At 39.3% G+C, this 20,318-nt stretch overlaps 1 protein-coding gene across 12 annotated transcripts in view; it reads left to right on the top strand.

The window, feature by feature from the left end:
• The window catches only part of ptprfa (protein tyrosine phosphatase receptor type Fa), a 380,682-nt gene extending 361,597 nt beyond the window's left edge, over nt 1–19,085 (top strand). For all 12 annotated transcript variants that reach the window (XM_042417112.1, XM_042417113.1, XM_042417103.1 and 9 more), the window contains 8 exons: nt 368–522; nt 1,940–2,225; nt 5,196–5,374; nt 10,853–10,979; nt 12,237–12,362; nt 13,741–13,895; nt 15,981–16,116; nt 17,620–19,085. In XM_042417112.1, the coding sequence (XP_042273046.1) occupies nt 368–522; nt 1,940–2,225; nt 5,196–5,374; nt 10,853–10,979; nt 12,237–12,362; nt 13,741–13,895; nt 15,981–16,116; nt 17,620–17,688 (1,233 nt within the window). In that variant the 3' untranslated portion in view covers nt 17,689–19,085. The remainder of the gene's footprint in view (nt 1–367; nt 523–1,939; nt 2,226–5,195; nt 5,375–10,852; nt 10,980–12,236; nt 12,363–13,740; nt 13,896–15,980; nt 16,117–17,619) is intronic.
• Nucleotides 19,086–20,318: the final 1,233 nt, after the last annotated feature.

Here is a 20,318-nt window from a genome sequence, read left to right as displayed (position 1 = left end):
GGTTGGACGTTAAGTCATGATAGTGGAAGGCTTTGGTGGTTTGCATCTCTGATCTGTTTTCATCATGTGAGACTCCCACATTAATCAGTCCATTAATTGATTACTGCAATGCATTTATGTTTATATAGTTTAGTTGAAGGCTACCTAATCAAATCATGGACTTTTTCATGTGTTGCATGAATAGGATTAGTTTTATTTTCCTGCAACACCTTATGAAATATCTTATACTGTATAACGAAGGATTCCCTCTCCAGAACTGGCAGGTTTTGGTGGCCTTCAAGACACCATAAGGTTGAAGAGAAATTTAAGATCTGGAATATCAGTGTTGCTATTATGAACAAAAGCACATGTGCTTGTTCTCTCACAGAATGGCTCGAGTGAGAAGAGAGAAGTTCGACAGTTCCAGTTTATGGCCTGGCCTGACCATGGAGTGCCTGAGTATCCCACCCCAACACTGGCCTTTCTACGCAGAGTCAAGGCCTGTAACCCTCCAGATGCTGGGCCCATGGTGGTCCACTGCAGGTGAACTACCTCTTACACCAATACTGAAGGTCTCAGTGTGTTCCAAATAAAGTCTGTGTTAAATTATCTAACAGCATCTGAAACCTTTCCAGTGGCATCCAACAGTGTTTGTAACTTTCTGAATATGCCTAAGCAATTACATCCACTTTACACAGTGATTAACCTGTTGAGTTGTTGGCATGTCAGTCTTCTCACAGCTATTTCTATCATTCATGTGTACAATCAAGTGCCAACAATGAATCATACTGTAGGTGTACATTCCATGGGTGCTCAGGAGCTCAGACATCCACAGGTAATTGTGTAGGAATGTGTACCGTGGGGCGACCATATCAGGAAAATAGTAAGGTTAAACAAAGATAGATAAAACTTTCAAACATAGACCATTGCTAAGTCAGTGAACATTTATGAAGCACCTCGTCTATACCAGACCTTTTGAAAAATGTATATGTTTTCATCAGCCCTAAAAAGGACACAAGTAGAATCAGTTCTTGACTTGCAATGACCAGTATTGGTATTAACAATGACAGCCAATGGAAATGATCCAGTGTGCACTGTTATCCCCTTCTGTACAGTTTATTAAATTCAAAATAGATATGAATACAAAAGAAGTGTTCAACTAAAGATTCATTATGCCAAAAGAAAAAAAAACTATCCAGATATTCTTGGTACATTGCACATTGCACACTCATGTTTACCAACCCAGCTGCAGCTGTGAAGTTTTATACCAAACGTATCAAAGGAACAAGAGAGGCAAAGATCTGAAAATCCAGTCCAGTTTTCTCAAGGCAGAGTGTTCCCTCCTGCTGTGCAAGAGACTTTCACTTCACTTCTTCTGGGGAGTGATGAGCAGTAATGTCACAATCTAGCACCTCACGCCATAGTGAAGGGCTGAGGCAATGCCATGGTATTCATTACACAACATGTGTCTGGCATGGTAAAAACTTTCTTCAATAATTCATTTTAACTAAATGTAAGTGTAGCAGACAAAATAAAAGCCACTAAAAATTCCTATAACTTGCCTCATATTCAGTCTGAACACACCTTACTAGTAACTCAAGTAAAGAGGGCTCATAACATGACAGCAATATCGAAAGTTTGCTAATATCAGCTAACATTAGCCACTGTAAGCTACCGGTCATACCCACCAGTAAAGTTGTAGCAGCAAAACCTCTGAGTGTATTGAATCCAGCAGTGTGTTTTATTGCTTATGAATTCATTTTCATTTGTAAGAGGAAGACTATTATTTCTTCTTTCAAAAGTAAGATAGTCTCACTTAAAGTAATGTCCATTCTTGCAAAATAGGTATGGACATGCATGATAAATCACCATTTATATTGGGTGTAAATGGGGAAAACAAGTTGACAGGTGCATCAGTATTCTTTGTATGCAACTTGACAATCATTTTTTGCTCTGCCAGTGCTGGTGTGGGCCGAACAGGCTGCTTCATTGTGATCGAAGCCATGCTGGAGAGGATGAAACATGAGAAGTCTGTGGACATTTACGGCCATGTGACGTGTATGCGAGCCCAGAGGAACTACATGGTGCAAACAGAGGATCAGTACATATTCATCCACGAGGCCCTGCTGGAAGCTGCCACATGTGGCAACACAGAAGTCCCCGCCCGCAACTTGTATGCCCACATCCAGAAGCTCACCCAGATCCCCCCTGGAGACACTGTCACCGCCATGGAACTGGAGTTTAAGGTAGGTACCTGTTGTTTTTGACTGTTTTCAGCTGGAATGCATAGTAAAGTTGTACAGCTTGGTGAAGTATTTTAAAGGGGAACTCCACCGATTTTACACATCTTACTTACAGTTTGCTCATGATGGAGAGTACTACTCAGTATGTGAAAACAGCTGTATGATGTCTTCTGTGGTTCTGACAGAGCTGTGTAGAAAACAGCTTAAGTGACATCTCTTGAGACTGTTACAAACTCTATTATGGTTTCCTAAGAACATATTAACTGTATAACTGTTTGGTTGTAATGTGGTTAATATTGTAATATTGGTTATGATAAACTCTCCAGGCCACGTTTCCCAATTGGGGTTCAGAATCCCAATGGGGTCACAAGATAAATCTTTCAGATCATGAGCTGATTAAACTAAGGAAAAAAGAAACTAATTGTCTCCTACATAAAATTGTGTATTTTTCAGAGTTGGATTTTCTTTTTTGTTGTCATTGTTGTTGTTGTAAAAATACTGGTAACTTTAACCCCTCAGGCCCCTAAACATATTTAAATTAAACAATCTGAGGAGGTTTTTACTACTACTAATTCAATCAGGGAAGACAAAAGTTTACATGAATTCAAAAGCTTTTTTTGATAGTCTTCGGCGTTGACCCTGTCAATGAAATGGATGTATAGGAATGGAGAAGGATCAATAGCATCCAATCAGAGTTCCCCCCCCCAGGGGAACCATAGACAGGGCCTTGACAATGGGGGCAGAGGGGTGGTGGAGGGGTGAAGTACTGATGCGGCATAGACTGCAATGACAGCAGAGAGAGACAGCAGGAAGTCTGTCTGTAAAATCCAACCCATGGATGTATGTTAAGAGCTGGAATAGGGCACCGCCACTCAGCCTTGTAGCCAATCTTTCCCAGTGGCCACTCATGGTATTGCAGCAAAAAATACCCCTGCGGCCCAAAAAGCATTATCCTCATAGACCACCATTGTAAAAGAACCATCTGTAAAACTGTTGACAGGACACCTCAAACTTCAAACAAGGTCAATTATGACTCTTTCTATTATGAATTTTTGATCCACGGAGGTTTTATATTTGTAAAACTTTGCTTGAGCCGAAAAAAGCTATTTAAAAAACCATGATGTCATCACAATGTAAATGTTTTTCTCCCACGGGCAGGGCCAGAATTACTGCGTATATCAATGGGCCGCACAATGCAGAAGCTAGAAACTTTTTTTGGCCCCAGCCAAGCGATTCTTATAGGACTGAATGGGCGCCATTTTTTATCCGGCATCCAGCTCTTATATTACATCCATGGTGCAACCCCCCAAGAACAGCGCTGGCTTGTGAGAAGATTCTGGGTTAGTGGCCACACTCTGTACTGCAGGATCACATGATGCAAAAACTTTTTCCCATATACAATCATTACAAAAGAATGTCTTTAAAAGAATAAAAACGTTGGGTTGCACCCAGAAATAACCCTTTGTCTAATCTGAATTTGGTCAATTCAGTCCAACAAAATTTGAAAAGTCTGGTAGAGTAATGTCAATAAATAATTTCCTGTCATTCATGTGTGTGGATGGGGGGCCATCTTGGAATACTGTATTCAATTTTCTTAACACATCCATAGTAAACTGTGATGGATGTTTATGTACAGTTTTGATAATAATTCTACTCTTCACCTTCATTTTTTCTTCCAAATACTGTAAATTTTTCTATTCTGTCCAACCTGTCTGATTATCTGACTGCTGGACTGTCTTGGCCCATCAGTTCTTTCTTTTTAGGTTCTTTTTAGTGATATTACAGAGTTCCATATCTCAGTAACCTCTTAAATTTAATTTAATAATTAATACAATGTTATTATAACCAATAGATAAGAGGACCCAAACTATGAAAATTAGACGCAAATTGTAATAAGCAGGAATAATCTGTAATTAATTAATTACCTGTAATTTGTCTCTTGTAAGCCCCACAAATTGATGAAAGAGTGCAATACTAAATGGGAGTGCCCATTTAACTGTATTGTACAGTGGGAGCCGGGATGAGAGGAAGGATTTTCATCCTCAGCCTGTATAACACAGATGAATTCCTTCTTAGAGGAGAAGCATTCTGCAGTGAGAACTTAACTTCTGAGCTTCAGATGACAGGCGGAAGCAGAGGGAGAAGGCAGGAAATGCAGAGGGAGAGAGTGATAGAATGAAGGAGAAGAGGGACGGTTCAAACTGGATGTCTGACAGCCTAAAGATAAGGTCCTACTGGGTTAGGTGGTTTTACACGGGATGAGCTGCAGCACTCCACTCTCCTCGGCTGCTCGCTGCACACTGAGCGACACCACAGTGATTTAACCAGTCCCGTCTTGGGAGGCCATGACGCGACCCAAATTATGCTGCTTGTTCAAGCAAGCAAGACGTCTGTAAATCCGGACAGAGCATAATTAGGTTTTGATCCTCAGCTCACTGCAAAATTCTTTTGCTAGCACTTCTCAAATTGACACTTGCCCTTGCAGTGCAGAGGAATCCCATTAGGGCCTGTCAGCAAAGCTCCCCCCTCCCTCCCTAACCCACCCCCCCCCTCACCACACACACTCACACAAAAAAAACACTCTCTCAATTGGGATGTTGCATTCAAAAGTTTTATTCTCATCGGTTTGATACACATTGGCACAAGCCTGTCTACTTCAAATGTGTGTGGGTTTGTTTTGACTTTTCAGTGTCTTCAGGATGAGTTTTAACATGGTGTGGCATCAGGCTGTTATTTGAAGTCAGAGAACAAAGGGGATCAGCTCAAAGTGTATCATTTTCATGCATCAATAAGAATGTTAGCTCCCTGTGCCCTTTAACAACCTTGCTCACACACCACACTCCACTAAGACTGGTTATATTAGCACTTTAAAGGACTGGAGGCAGACAGTGGAGATGGTGGGCGTAGTTATAAAGCTGCAACACCAGTCACCTCTGGGCTGAGGATCGGGTGTCCTCCTCACTGTCTCCGCAGAAACTGGCCAACTCTAAAGCACATACCTCAAGATTCATCAGTGCCAACCTGCAGTGTAACAAATTCAAGAACCGCCTGGTGAACATCATGCCTTTCGAGTCCACCCGCGTCTGCCTGCAGCCAATCAGAGGGGTGGAGGGCTCCGATTACATCAACGCCAGCTTCATCGACGGATACAGGCAAGTCCTCGGAAATCATTTCATCGCAGAAATAGACATGTAAAGAGAAGAGTAAAATATTAAAAAATTCTGGTTTAAGGATGGTAGTGTAGTGCTAACCAGGAGCTTCTCAACAGCTGCACCTCTAATGAGCGTGGAGGTGGACCTTTTCTCTGGCAGCTGACAGCAGTAAATTACAGGCTGACATGGACTCAAGCCTTTCACTGCCTCCCATCCTTTTGTTGTGTGACTTGTCAAAACAAATTGGTCTCACTGACAGCCCTGTTAATTTCCTCCGTTTTTTCTTCCTATAAATGGATATCTTGTTTGAGATAGGTGACAAGCCAGAGAAATAAACTGTTACATTTCTATGATGATTTTTAACCCAATTGGCCCTCAGGAGACAGATGTCAGACAATCCTTTTGTACAAAGAGAAATGATTTCTTCTTTTTACTTTTACTTTTATTATAGTTTAATGAATGAAAACTACGTTACGAACCAATTTAGTAATTACAGATATTTACACAAACCTACTGACTGACAATTAACCTTAAAGGAATTGTTCAACATTTTGTAAATACCGTTACTCACTTTGTTTCTAAGAGTAATATGTTGGATACCAATCTCATTTTTGTGTGTTAAGCACACAGCTGGATTCAGCATATGTTGTGTAAGTTAGCCTAGCTTAGCATAAATCTAGAAGCAATGGGGAAGCAGCTAGCCTGACTCTAGCTGAAGTTCAAAAATACAGCTATCAACACCTCTACAGCTCACTAATTAACATCTTGTATCTAGTTTTTTTAAGCCGTACACAAACAGAAATGCAAAAATTACAATTTTTGATTCTTCTTGGAGTTAGCCTGTAGCAATTATCTCTGGACATTTATCCATCTGCCCAGTACTTATGTGTATGGGGCTTTTTTCCCGTCTTTATTCAAGAGCGAGGTCTTTGGATTTGAGAGCATGATTTATTGATTTCATGTTCAGATTTTGTAATTATTTCCCTCAAAACCCTGTCCTCGCACTTAAATAGCCACTGCTTGCACTTAGATTTGTTCTGCTTCTGCTCAGGCTGTATGCTTGTATATTGTCGCTTGCACAGATTTCCTTCACTCCAGCTTCAGCCCTTCTCCTCACACTCAGGCTGTTTCTGTTGGTTAGGTATGTTAGGTTTAGGCATGAGGAATGAGATGGTTAGGGTTAGACTAAAAATATCAGGGTCAGAGCCAATCAGAGGCAGAGTAGGGATGCGTCTTCACAGAATGCAGGTAGGAAAAAAAAAGGCAGGGATCATTTCATTGGTCAACACTACACCTGGCATCCTATTTTGACAAGGTTATTGCATAAAAAAATCTGAGAGCAGAGCAGAAATCTGAGAGCGGATGTTTCACGAGCACACAGAAGCAGCCTGAGTGCGAGAAGGGCTAAAGCTGGAGCAGGAAATCTGTGCTAGCTACAATATATCTGAGTGCAAGCGTACAATTTAAGCAGTAGCAGAGCAATCTGCACGCAAGCAGGGGCTATTTGAGTGTGAAAGCAGGGTTTTGAGGGAAAATCTTAATGTGAAATCAATTAATCATGCTCTCAAATTGAAAGACCACACTCTTGAATAAAGCCCCATGTCTGTGTAGTGCCTACATTTGGTGAGTATGGGTTTTGGTTTTGGTCTCTATAAAGGCATGATGGGACCAAACCTGGCACTTCTGTGTGACAGAGTGGAAGCTACACACAGTCAGTTTGTATATAGATTCCTAGTGCATTTATTGGGGACTATTCACAGCAGCGGATGAATACTGTAGAATAACACCAATATTCTAAATCTATCAATCAACATGAACAGTGGGACTGGCAATGCCATAAAAATCAGTCACAGTAAATACAGATACAAATACACGTAATGACATCAGAGTACAGACCTAGCTATTGCTAACATTGCACAGAACCTGGACTGTCTGTCTCTCTGTGAAGCAAGGTTTCATTATTTATCCACACCTCCATTTTTTCTACATTTGCGAGTGTCTTCTTGCATGTGTCAACAAACCATTGTGACAGCTATATAACAACCATACATATTAGACGTCAGCACTGATACTGTCGTATGTCAGATAAACAGCCAATCACAGGCCTCTCAGAGAAGAGTACCTTTTATGAAAATGTAAAAACTAATTGGAAATACTTCTCAGTGCACTAGCAGAGTAAAGCAGAGGCTAATGAATAAGGACTTCCCGTTTTTACTTGTAGAGAGGGTGGGTGTATCTTGTTCTCAGCTGTCAGCACCTAATGAAGTCCCCTGGGCACCTTCACCTAAGGCAGGATGGGGAAGGAGGCAGGGGTGTCCTGTAATTCTTCTCTAATTCCTGTTGCAGTAATTAAGAGTGGACTGAGATAAGGGGAGCTCCAGCTCTCTCTGAGCTCCGTCTGTAAAGTGCACAAAGTGGATTAGGATAGATTAAGGTGAGGGGGATAGACATGATTATGATGATTAGTGAAGGTGTCCAGTGACCTCTGGATATATCAGCTGTAGTCATTCTCCTCAGTGCCTCTCTGTGGTGATGCAAGATAAAAACTCAAACAGTAGGCTTACACCAGTATATCATCACCTGTACATTAGAGAAGATTAGAATAGAACAGAAGCCCTGCTTAAACCACTCATTATCCTTTGGTAGCACTCCTTTTATAAGGGCCTATTAACTGTGTAACTGTTGATTGGCTGTAATTTGTCTAATATTCAGGGATTTTTCTGGATTAATCTGGAATTCCAGATTTTCTGACCGGAAAATGTGACCAATGTGAAACATGCAGATCCATGAAAAAAAATAAATGAATTGGGGGGCAGCGGAATTATGTGCACATTGTTTGGTGTATTTTACAAGATTAAGTGAGAATGCACATTTATGTTTATTTTCCGCATGCGACCCTCAAAGTACAAGCACCCTTTAGCCGCCAGCTGTCTTTTGCCAATCACATGCCTGAATATTTAATGATGATACTGGTTAATTACAGGTTTGGCCATCGTTTCTATAGGTTATGATAGAATAGATAGATAGAATAGAATTCCCATAATTAATCAGTAGGTTTTAAACAGTTAAACAGTTTATCCAGATGATCTAAACCACTTTATTAGGAGGTCAAACTGAACGTGAGTGCACCTGAAATGTCTGTAATACTAATTTCACAGAAAACTTGAGTGCACACAACAGTAAGTACAGTAGGTCAAAGGTGAAGCAAGAAGTGGATGTTTCACATTTGATTTGTCTTCCAAATGAGTTTGTCTAACCTGGAGGTTTGTTTACCACCTGTCTGATCATCTGACTACTAGTGTTTCTTGACCCAATGGAATTCTTTTTACTAATGTTGACATTACAGCATTATCATTACTGATAGAAATGATGGCCAAAACTATGGAAATTAGACCCAAATTGTAATAAACCAGAATTATCTTTTAAATCAAAGAGGGGTACATGCAAGCTGTCGGTTTGGTTTCAGAAGTGGGGGGACACAATGAAGTTTTTAAAAAAACTCATGTTTCGTTAAAATCATGTTTAGTTTCCTTGATAAAGATGATAGATAAAGTTGTATTTGAATCTTTACTACAAGGAGTACTGTGTTTTACTATCTTATCCATCTGACTGAACAACCTCCACCAGCAAGGCAGCAAGGTAGGACAGCCTGTATTTAGCCTAAGAGGCAAAACCCAGGGCAAAAAACTCTACAGATATGCTGGCTGCAGCACCTGCTCTAATTCCAACAAAACACAGCAGCTTTAGCTCCTCAGTTTATATTTGATTGTTGTATTATAAAGTATTCAAATAATAACTCCAGTGCTTGTTGCACAGGGGTAAACCAGGGGCGGACACAGAACCAAAAACAACAGCGCCTCCAGCCATCACTGGCACACACGAATGATAGAACATTGGTGTGTACAGATATCATAAATAATGTGTGTGTACGTGTGTGTGCTGCATTCACACCGGCTGATGAGAATTACCAAAGTCATCTGCTGCATGTGTCGACACTGCCCCCTAGTGGTTTTGTCCTGTAACTACTTCAGTGGATTGCCCAGAGCCTGGCTGAGCAGCTGGGATGGCATCTGTCATTTTAACAGTGCTGTTAAAAAGGTTCTGTGTTCAGGCAAAACCATTTAAATATTAGTGCACACATTACCAACAGCTGACTCACCAAATTTACTTTAAGTGGGTGTTTAAAATGAAATATTTAACTCCTGAGAGGCTCACTCAACAGTTGTGAGATGTCATTGCCTGGAACTAGAAGCTATGAAGGGATGTTTGGCTAAACTGAACGAACTGAAGTTTTATTTTTGCAATATTATTGCAGGTTCACATACTGTAAATATGTATGACAGTAATTCAAAGGGTTCTATTCTAAGATTTATTTTGATTTTCAATTTATGTATGCAAAAACTTAAGAACATAATCAATCGACATGATAAGGACCATAAAAGGCTCCTGTGTTATTTGTGTGCTTTTTGTGGAAGGCAGAGCAAGTTTATTTGTATTTTGTATTTTATTTGTACAGAATAAACAGGAGAAAAAATAGTAATAGGAATAGTCTTTTATTAAATAGTATTAAGACATATAATAGATAAAAGACAGTAATAACTGCATTTATTAAGTAGGCAAATATAGCTGTGTAAAAATCTAGTTTTAATCCATTATTTTGGTTGATATTGTGTTTAAATGGCGCATGTTCACAAATCTGCAAAACAGCAGCAAAGGTGCCACGTTATTCTAGAGGAAGTGTACAGCCACAGCAGTCTCTGGGAAACATAATTGAGATCCTGTATGTTTTTAACCGCATTCATTGTATTGATTGATATTTGTGTGCACTAGTGCATACAATGTTCCCAGATTGGATGGTCTTCTTTGATTGTTTTCTTTGATTGTGCAGGTAAAAGCTTGTGATAATTTGGGTTACTTTGCATTTGGGTGGTTTCCCTTGGTAAAAAGAATTTACACTTACCTTGATATGTGTCAGATGAATGAAAAATTGCTCTCCTAAATGAAAATCTTCTTTTTTATGACTGGGCATGTTTGATGCTCTGATTGGGTTATTAGGTTTTAGTCAAATCAGTGGCAACACTGACAAAGTGTGGGATGAGAGGGGGACAACAGGGGCCCTCAGCTTATTTTTGCCCTTGGCCCCCCCTGCAGGTTCATCCAGCTATGCACGTCCATGAACAAAACTAACCCAATCACAACCTAGACTAAACAAACTAAACAACAGTATGTTAAAGCTTTTTGATTACCATTTATGATGTCATTAACATGACTGTATGTCATCATTTACCCACCTGTTATTTACCTCAGCATCATTATTTATCTGCCATCACATATACTTTTATTACAGGAAAATGAAATTCAGCTCAAGAAGCACAGTTAGGGCTGAAGAGGAGGAAAGTTGAAAAGGAAACTAAATTAGAGTGCTGCTGCCAGGACCCTGAGGAGTAAACACAGCCGTGTCTCTGTTCCAATTTGCAGGCAGCAGAAAGCATACATGGCCACCCAGGGCCCGTTAGCTGAGACCACAGAGGACTTCTGGAGAATGTTGTGGGAACACAACTCCACCATCGTAGTCATGCTCACCAAACTCCGCGAGATGGGACGGGTAATACACCATGCCTCATGTCATGTCCTGTTATATTACATCAAATTGTAGGGCCTTAGGCCTAAAGATCATATATGATATTCTGGTTTTAGATGCATCACACCTCTAATAAAAATAAGAATAATTATAATTTAGATAATTAAAATAATTAGACTTTCACTTTCTTTGTACCATATTTAAGCATTATTATTTTATGTTTGAGGGGATGTGAAATGTGTCTACAGTTTGTTTAATCTGTCATTTAAAAGGGTCTTCTCTACAACAATGCTAGATTATACTTATTTTTAGTAGTTGAGTGGTTAACTCATGATTAATGTACATGAAATGTGCTATTATTGATACTATTTTAATACTTGATAGTAAATGTAGAGACAATATATAATTAATACCACTTAACATATATTTGACTATACTAAATGCACTTCAGTGTGCTATTTTTACATTAAATTGTATGTTAAGTATGTTAACTACATTTTTTACATTGTGTGTGTATATATATATATATATATATATATATATATATATATATATATATATATACACATACATATATATTGTTGATGTTTTTTAGCATGCACTTTGCATGAACTTAAATATCACCCAATATCTTTTCGACAACTTTTGATGTACATGTAATAACAGAAATATTAGTTCAATATACTTAAAATGTATCAATACCATACCTGAAAGTGTCATTTAAGTAAATTGTTATTGTTCGATGTCTATCTTAAGCACAAAAAGTGTATTTGAATACAGTTAATTATAATTTAATAGCATGTGTAGTCAAGTATATTTTTAGTTGTACTACTTTCATGTCATGAAAGTGGGCCATTGCCCTGGGACCCCAGGTTCACTGTGTACTATCACTGTGCATTATTAATGGGGCCCCTCGTTAGAGGGGCTCTTTGTCAAAATGTAGATTTAAATAAGCACAATCTAATTTCATTTAGATAGTGCTGAAAGGGTGCATATTTGAAGATAAAGTTTAGTCAATTTACCACAAACTAATTGGCTTACAAACCCTGGAGCCAGGTGGTATGCAGACATAGGAGTACTGGCTGTTTTCTGGACACAGGCCCTGCCTTTACTAAACACAGAGGGACCACTTGTCCCTTAAGTAACTGCCAATTAGCACAATGACATGATTACCCACTTTAAAGTATAGTGGTTTTATATTAGTCTCCAAATGCTATCCCTGAGAAAATACAAAAAAGATGCACCACACATTGTGATATATGTCTTCTGTCCATTCTTTAGGAAAAGTGCCATCAGTACTGGCCTGCCGAGCGCTCTGCACGCTACCAGTACTTTGTTGTGGACCCCATGGCTGAGTACAACATGCCTCAGTACATCCTGAGAGAGTTCAAAGTGACAGACGCCAGGGTAGGTTCTCCTCAGTGAAGTTTTGCTGTTGTTGCGTGAGGCAGCAGAGGGAAGATGGCTGCAGCTCAGCTCGGTTTAATTGGAAAGGACATCAGGGCCACTTAGGGCTCTATTTTTGTAACAGAGTGTGTTTGCACTGGCAGAGTGGCTTTTTCATCGCATGCACAGGTTTCTTTTTCTGTGCTTGTGCCTGTTCAGTATTTTGATGACTTTGAAATTCACTGCACCTACAGTAAGTGGGAGGGTTTGGAATGTGCACTGCCTACACAGGCTACAGAGATGACTGCTTGGAAAGAAGAAGAGGTGATTTGACTGGTCATGACTGAGACCAGGTCTGCTACATCTGTTGATGATGTACAGTATGCATCACTGCACAAATTTATACCCAAAATCTGCCACTATGTGCGCTTATCATGTGTGTGGGGGCTTTGCAAGAAGAGCCATTGGTTCATGAAATACAGTCTACAGTCTGTTAGCCAACCAGAGACTGTCTAAAGTCTACCACAGATCTGCACAAGAACAAGAACAAGTCTTTTAGAAATCCATCAAAAATCTTTTCAAATTCAGAAGTCATCTGTGCCTTATAATTGGAATAATGGTAAAAATTAAAACAAGCTTTTTAAAGTTTTTTGTGTAACCCCAGCACACTAGAAAAATACCAAGAGAATGATACATCCTGTTCACAGCATATTGATATAAGACATAAAACTCTGAGAGAAATGTGAGTAAAAAATGAACAAACGAGTTCTGTTTTGTAAGAGACATTGTAAGAAAATACATGTAACACTATAATATTTGCGAGTAAAAATTAATTTATACAGACGTAGATGCAAATAGAAACTGAATGTTCATTTTTTAAGACTTGATCAGGTCACATTTGAAAGCTTGGATTGACTTTGTGGGTTTATGGCAGATTTGAATTAAATGAGAAGAGTTCTACTAAGTACAAAGTTATTTCTTTATAAGTTAAAGGTAGTAAGAAACAACACAGGTAAATATGAATATGTGTATGCAGCATTATTTTTCTTTTCTTTCCATTTGAGTTTGAACATTTGCATTTCTTTAAATTGAAAAGAGAGATAATGATGGGAAATGTTGCCTGCTGTATTCATATATATGTGACTATTTTCCAAATTTAAAAAAAGGGGGGGTTTTTTTTGAGGAAGAATAAAAATAGAGGAAACTCACAAGACTATTATGCAAATGATCACTCCTGAAGTTGGACCACTGATACTCAGACTTACAGGAACAAGTAATAGTCATTACAGTAGAACCTTACTACTTGCAATGCTTGTCTATGCTACATCTAACAGGAGTGGGCTGTGGATTGTGTGTGTTACTTACAGTATGTGTCTCCATGTGACTGTGTGTCCCACAGGACGGTCAGTCGAGGACCATCAGGCAGTTCCAGTTCACTGACTGGCCAGAGCAAGGAGTGCCAAAAACTGGGGAGGGATTCATTGACTTCATCGGCCAAGTCCATAAAACTAAGGAGCAATTTGGACAAGATGGACCAATCACTGTGCACTGCAGGTAACTGTGTGTGTGTGTGTGTGTGTGTGTATGTGTGTGTGTGTGTGTGTGTGTGTGGACCAGTAGTCCTCATGGGGACCAAAGCTTGGTCCTAATGAGGAAGGCACTTGAACCCATGTTTTTTGGGCAAAGATTTAACCCTAAATCATAATTCAGTCCCTTTAATTCTATCAGTGGATATTAGGCTTACCTGTGTTTTCTGTTATAAATATTTATTTTTTATCACTGTATTTTCCAACTTGATTAATATACTAATTAACTGTTTTTGCTATTGTTGTATAGATAATGGGGTGTTTGAAGAAATATTTGTCTGTCTGATATATGAGGAACTGCTGACTATTCAACATCCGTGTCCTTATTCCCATAATCCCTCGTGTTTTGAGGTCTATCCTGTGATTGGTGCAGATTACATGTTTACTCTTTTAAACAGTACTGCAGTGATCTATGCCTCCTAACTTCATTTCAATAGAATAATCAGAATAACATTTGACATAATGGACAAATATACTTACAGAAATCTGAGTTGGCTTGTTAAGATCTTTAGGAGATTTTCTACCACTTCTGATTTTAATCCTAACATGTTTTTGGCTGTCATGTTTCTGTTTTCTGGCATGTTGGCCAGATTTTTCCTTCAGATGCGTATGTGTGTGATGAACCAGGGGCCTCCTTTATAAAACAATGTGTAGGATCAAGTGTATGTGCACAAAAGCTGAAAATGGCGTGTGCCAAAAAAGATTTATAAAACTGTGTGCATGCATGACTGTGCATATTTTCTCCCTGTATGAATCACAATCAACCTGAAAATGTGCACACGTGGACGGACCTCATATCCACCCCTTTCACACCCATAATGAACCATATATGGTCAATGCAAAAGCAAGAGACAGAAGAAAGCATGAGAGGCTGCAGCTGCTGTTAATGCAGTTGGTGCAACGAATGAAACAGTTCACGAAATTAAACAAAGTGAAGATGTGGCAACAAGCCCGTTGCTGGACAGTGTCAGGGGATGGACTGATGGTGGCACAGAGACAACGAAGCTCACCGTTTGGTATTTGTTAAACATCTATATAGATACGCACACACCCTCAATATCTAAAAAAAACAACAAACACTTTATTTATCTCCAAAATCCAGCATGCAGGTGTTTCTCTAATTTGTACAGTCCATATATGAGTGCAGGTGGTGAAGATGTGCCGGTGAGGTGACTGGAGAAGGCAGAGCGTGTGTAGCAGCCAACGCAGTGTTTCCAGTACACTCTGTGCACCTGACAGCACAGTCATGTTCACTGCAGTGATTTTACACACAAAACTATATGAGAACTAATTAAAATCGTTCTTGGTAATATATGCACTGTGTTGAAAGATTGTGTTAAAAATCTATTAGCGCTCTGTTCTGCAATTCTTTAAAGATATTTGATGTCATCTTGGATTTCTACAACTGATGATGATCATTTCATAAGTTAGTTAATGTGGTTGAGGTGAAAAGGAATCAATATGTTCACATTTAATATCAGGGAAAAGCAAGCCAGACTTTCCAGACTCCTGCCACCTGACACATCCTGACATCATCCTGGTATTTCAGCAGCTGTGTGAGCAGCAGACAGCCGGGCCCTCTCTGCTGTTCTCTGGGGGTGGGGAATGTGATGGCGAGACAGTGAATTGCATTAAGTGTTTCAATAATAAATATAAATGGTTGAATTGGTTAAGATTTGAGTTGGCCTATATCTTTTAAATTTGAAAGGTGCTAATGGAAGTCACTACAGGCACAAACACATGTAGCACTGCTGGTTTGAATGTTTATGATAAAGTGGATCCATAATTAATTTTTGATATTAAATGAAATCAAATGTGTTTGAGGAATCATTGTACAATCTGGCTTCAATTCACCACCTCACCATCTGCATCGCCAATTTCAATTTTCCAATTTTCTGTCTGATGTTTGTATGTAAATTTGTTTTTATAAATCCTAACTTTTTCATGGGAAGCAGTACATGCCTCTTTGAAGCCCCGTTTTGTGCGGACGCAACAGTTATAAACGAGGCCCCTGGTGATTTGGAATGAGAATCTAATAATGTGTGTCCACCAGTGCTGGTGTTGGGCGGACCGGTGTGTTCATCACCCTGAGCATCGTCCTGGAGAGGATGAGATATGAGGGGGTGGTCGACCTCTTCCAGACCATCAAGACGCTCCGAACTCAGAGGCCGGCCATGGTGCAGACAGAGGTATGATACTCTGCTGCTGGACTGCATGAGGAACATGATGGAGTACTGGGATCTCCATGCCAGTTATTTAACCTAATCAACCAGATAACATCTGATTATTAGAAGTTACTTTTTGATTTACAATATTGAGCATATGCCCATTGTTTTGTTTCATTTCCTGTTTTGGGTTATGGGTTCACACAGCCTGCTATACATTTCACAAAACTGGGAACACACATCTACATTTTGAGGAGGTCACACAGCCTGACACCACTGTAACCACAACAGATATCAGATTGAAGACCATCTTCAGAGCAAAATTACATTCAGCGTTAACTAGCTTACAACCAGCTTGTGATTGGCTCTGCTAGCTGACTTTGTGATGCAGCATCTCCATGTTTCTATGGTGACATATTTCAAGAGCTCTGATGTTGAACTGATCAGATGATGCAGGTTATGGCGTTATTAACACTATTTACAGTCTTTACTAATAATCACTAAAGAAAGTAATTTTTGCTTTGTTGGTCTGGAAGCTGATTTATCAACATGAATTCAAACTTTTAACCCAAATATGTCATATATAATATATATTTTATCAATACTATAATATAGAATAATCAGCTTGTTACACATTGATGAGCCTTCACATTTTAAACAGCCACACTCAGACAACTTAGGTTATGATATCATATTGTTATAAACACAACACATTGTGAGTAGTCAGCATATTATAACAGTAATATGAGCAGCTGATTACAGAGCTGTATGAGAGAACTGATCTAATTAGCGCTGCTGTATTAATAGAGCTCGATGTTTGTCAGACTGCTGTCTCTCATCATGTCAGTCCTTCACACTGTACGTTCTGTTGTCAATCTGCTCTCATATTCAATCAATGCAGGTACAAGGTGATTACAAGCAGAAAAAGTCATATTACACACCACACACTTCCAGTATAGACAGAAAGTTAAAGGTCCAACAAATGACATGAGTCTCACTGGATGTCAGCAAACAACTATTTGCTATGTAAAGATATAGTGGAGTAATAGCGACCTGAGCAGTGAATGAAGTCACACTCCCTCTGTGTGTGTTGTTATCCCAGCTACTGTGTTCTTTGTTTTGGTAGCTGCACCGGCTGCACGTGCCTGTTAGTGCATGTGAGTCAACAGACTATTATCACTAGTATTACTGTATAAGCAGTATTATAATGTTGTAATGATCATATATGTTTTGTATGTAGAATCTTAATCTGCAAAGTAACCAGATGAATGTAGTGGAATAGAAGTATAAAGTAGTAATACTCAAAATTATGCCCAAGCAGAGTACTGTAGTAAATGACATTATACCACTGCTTTCTTACAGTGGGTTATAATAGTATGCAACATTTTTTACATTATCAGCTGCTATAGCCCTGCAAAAGCATTAGTCCTGAAATATCTCAATACTGTTCATTCTTTATTTATCACTGCTATCGTTCTGGCTGACTACTTCCAGATTGACTAGAGTCACAATGTTTTTTGTCAACAGGACCAGTACCAACTGTGCTACCGGGCAGCTCTGGAGTACCTGGGAAGCTTTGATCACTATGCAACATAACCCCGCCCAGAAGACACCCTCAGAAGAGTTTGGTGTCTCCTCTGAGCCATATCCACTCAGCTCCATCAGTCCCTACAACCTGATGAGGAGGCTACGAGGAGGACTGATGAAAGAGTGACCACAGGAGGAAACAGGGGAGACGAGGGGAAGGAGGAGAGGAGACCAAGACAACGTCCTCCTGGACCGGTGCCATGACTCTGCCACAGACACCATAACCTCCCAAAAACCAACCCTGAAAGACTTGTAGTCATGTCTCATTCTGATTCTTGACTGAATACTCCCATCACTCCCCAGTTTCCGCCTCCTCCTAATAGCAAAAACTATTTTTCTGCTATTTTCATTTATATTAATCATTACTATGTTGTTATGAATATTTAGAGTTTATTTTGTAATCACTTACATTGTTTATTTTATGTCTTAATGGGTCTTTTTTATTTGCTTATCTTTTTTATTAGCACAAAGGACATGTATTTTCAACATGCTCCGAGTTATTAATACTGGAGAGCGTATACTCACAGCTGCTAATAATTTTATTTTGTACCATAGATATGATATTCTAATGTTATCATTACTCAGTTGGTCTTATTTAGGGGAAATGTGGGTTTTGGCTTCCTGTCTTGACATCTAGCAGAATGATGACATCTACCAAACAGATCAAATAAACAGATCAAGTGTGTGAACTATAAACCTACGGCTATAAACGTACAAAGACAACTCACAACCAAACAAGTGCTACCATGTACAGTTTCTTGTTCATAACTGTCGATTCATTTTCTCAAAGCCCTCAGAAATCTGGAGACTTTCAACAAAAAAAGAAGAAAGGTTGTGGTTACTGCGAGAGCTGCACAATAGTTTTCATATCCCTTCTTAAAGTGGACTCAGGTAGACTAAACACAGACAGCCTGTTCTTGAGAAATTTTGTGAAATAAGTGCGACAACATCAAATTGCATGCTCTGTGCATGAAAAAAGAAAATAAATCTATTTGACACCAATATTCTGTTGAGAGTACTAGACCAAGGCTCAATGTTGAACAAATTAGGCCAGGTTTATTATACATTTTTCTTATTGTCATCAAATACCATAAAAGACCATCAAAGAGCCATCAAAGTGTAAGTCTATCTGTCAATACTTCCAAATTTCTCTACTGTGTCTGTGGCTCTTGGTTCCTACTGAAGACCCGAGTCTTAAAAATGCCTCACAAATAAGTAGTTGCCGTTTTTGTTTCTTTACTGTAGTTTTCACTCTAGTTTTTATCAACCATTACTCAAACAGGCTGGGGACTATTTTCAGCCGCGGATGACTCCACATTTAATGCTCTAGTTAGTGTTTCTGGCAGCAGGACGGTGTGTGTGGGATTGAATCAAAATAAACTACAGTGTGTGTGTTCATGGTAATGAAGAAACATGTCAACCAGTGCAACAGTGTGACTCACTGACGTGTTTTTAATAGTTTTTGGACAACAACAGAGTTTTATGGCACAGAGGAATAAGATATATCAGGCTTTGATACACACACAGTCTACTACAATTGATCTACTAACAACTGTTAGAACTGGCTTGGTCTTTTCATGGGATTTGTTGGCAATATATACCATAGAATAAAGATGTGATGGACAGAAGTCTGTTTCGCTGGGAGGACATTTTGAGATTTGGGGGCATCATTTAGTGCTATAGAAAAATCAGAACGTACGACTAAGTTCCTTGAGGAGTCCGTTCACCCAAATCACAAAAACATATTTTCTCACTTACCCTGAGTCAGTCAACCAGATCTTAAGGTCAGGGGTTTGGTCGTTACTTAACGTTAGCTCCACTTGAACTGAAAATGTTGTGCTTAACTTCTTTTGACTTGGGATCAGGATTTTGATGTTAATACTCATTTCACAAAAGTTCTGGTCATTGTGTTGATACAAAAGTAGCCCAGCTGCAGCCCAGTTGTGGTCAAGCAAACTGACTATGGACAGACAGGACAGTGCTGTATTCCATCAGAACCACATACAGTAAACTGCAGCCAACGAGGCTCTGACATCATACAGGGAGGTGACTGAGTGATCCCCAAACATTCTGACTCTCCTGCTCATCTTATGAACTGCACCTTTCTATTTGCAAATACATGGCTTTACATAGACAGGACATACAAGCAGATACACTGGAACCCCAATCGTGATATATTACAGCTCAACTACTTTATCACTGTGTTGCAGACAGACAGACTTCTAACTAATGTGCAGTGGTGGATCTCTGTGGTTTTCACTGGACGAGGTGAGAAGGTATAGTGGTTTTGGGTGATGTAAAGGATTTACTTCATGGAGTCATGCTGTAGGGGTCCTATCTGTTGTATACATGATCTGTTTTCTATTTGTTAATAAAAAGCAGAGAAAAATGTCTTGAAAACCTTGATGTTAATAAAGTTGAATAATTGGGTTTTTAATATAGAAGCAGTGGATTTATTTCACTTCTTAGCTTGATTGAAAATGTGTTGTAAGGAGAAATTGGGTGGACCTGCAGCCCTGTGTGCTGCTCTGTGAAGGGCAGATGGTAAAAATAATGCAGAGGTGCATAATACAGACTCTTCTCCCTCTCTTTCACTGCACTCTCTTCTGTTGCCTGTTAAGTAGTGTGCCACATTTATG

Source organism: Thunnus maccoyii, chromosome 7 (assembly GCF_910596095.1).
Source record: "Thunnus maccoyii chromosome 7, fThuMac1.1, whole genome shotgun sequence".
Lineage (NCBI taxonomy): Eukaryota > Metazoa > Chordata > Actinopteri > Scombriformes > Scombridae > Thunnus > Thunnus maccoyii.
This window is presented reverse-complemented; position numbering and strand designations above follow the sequence as displayed.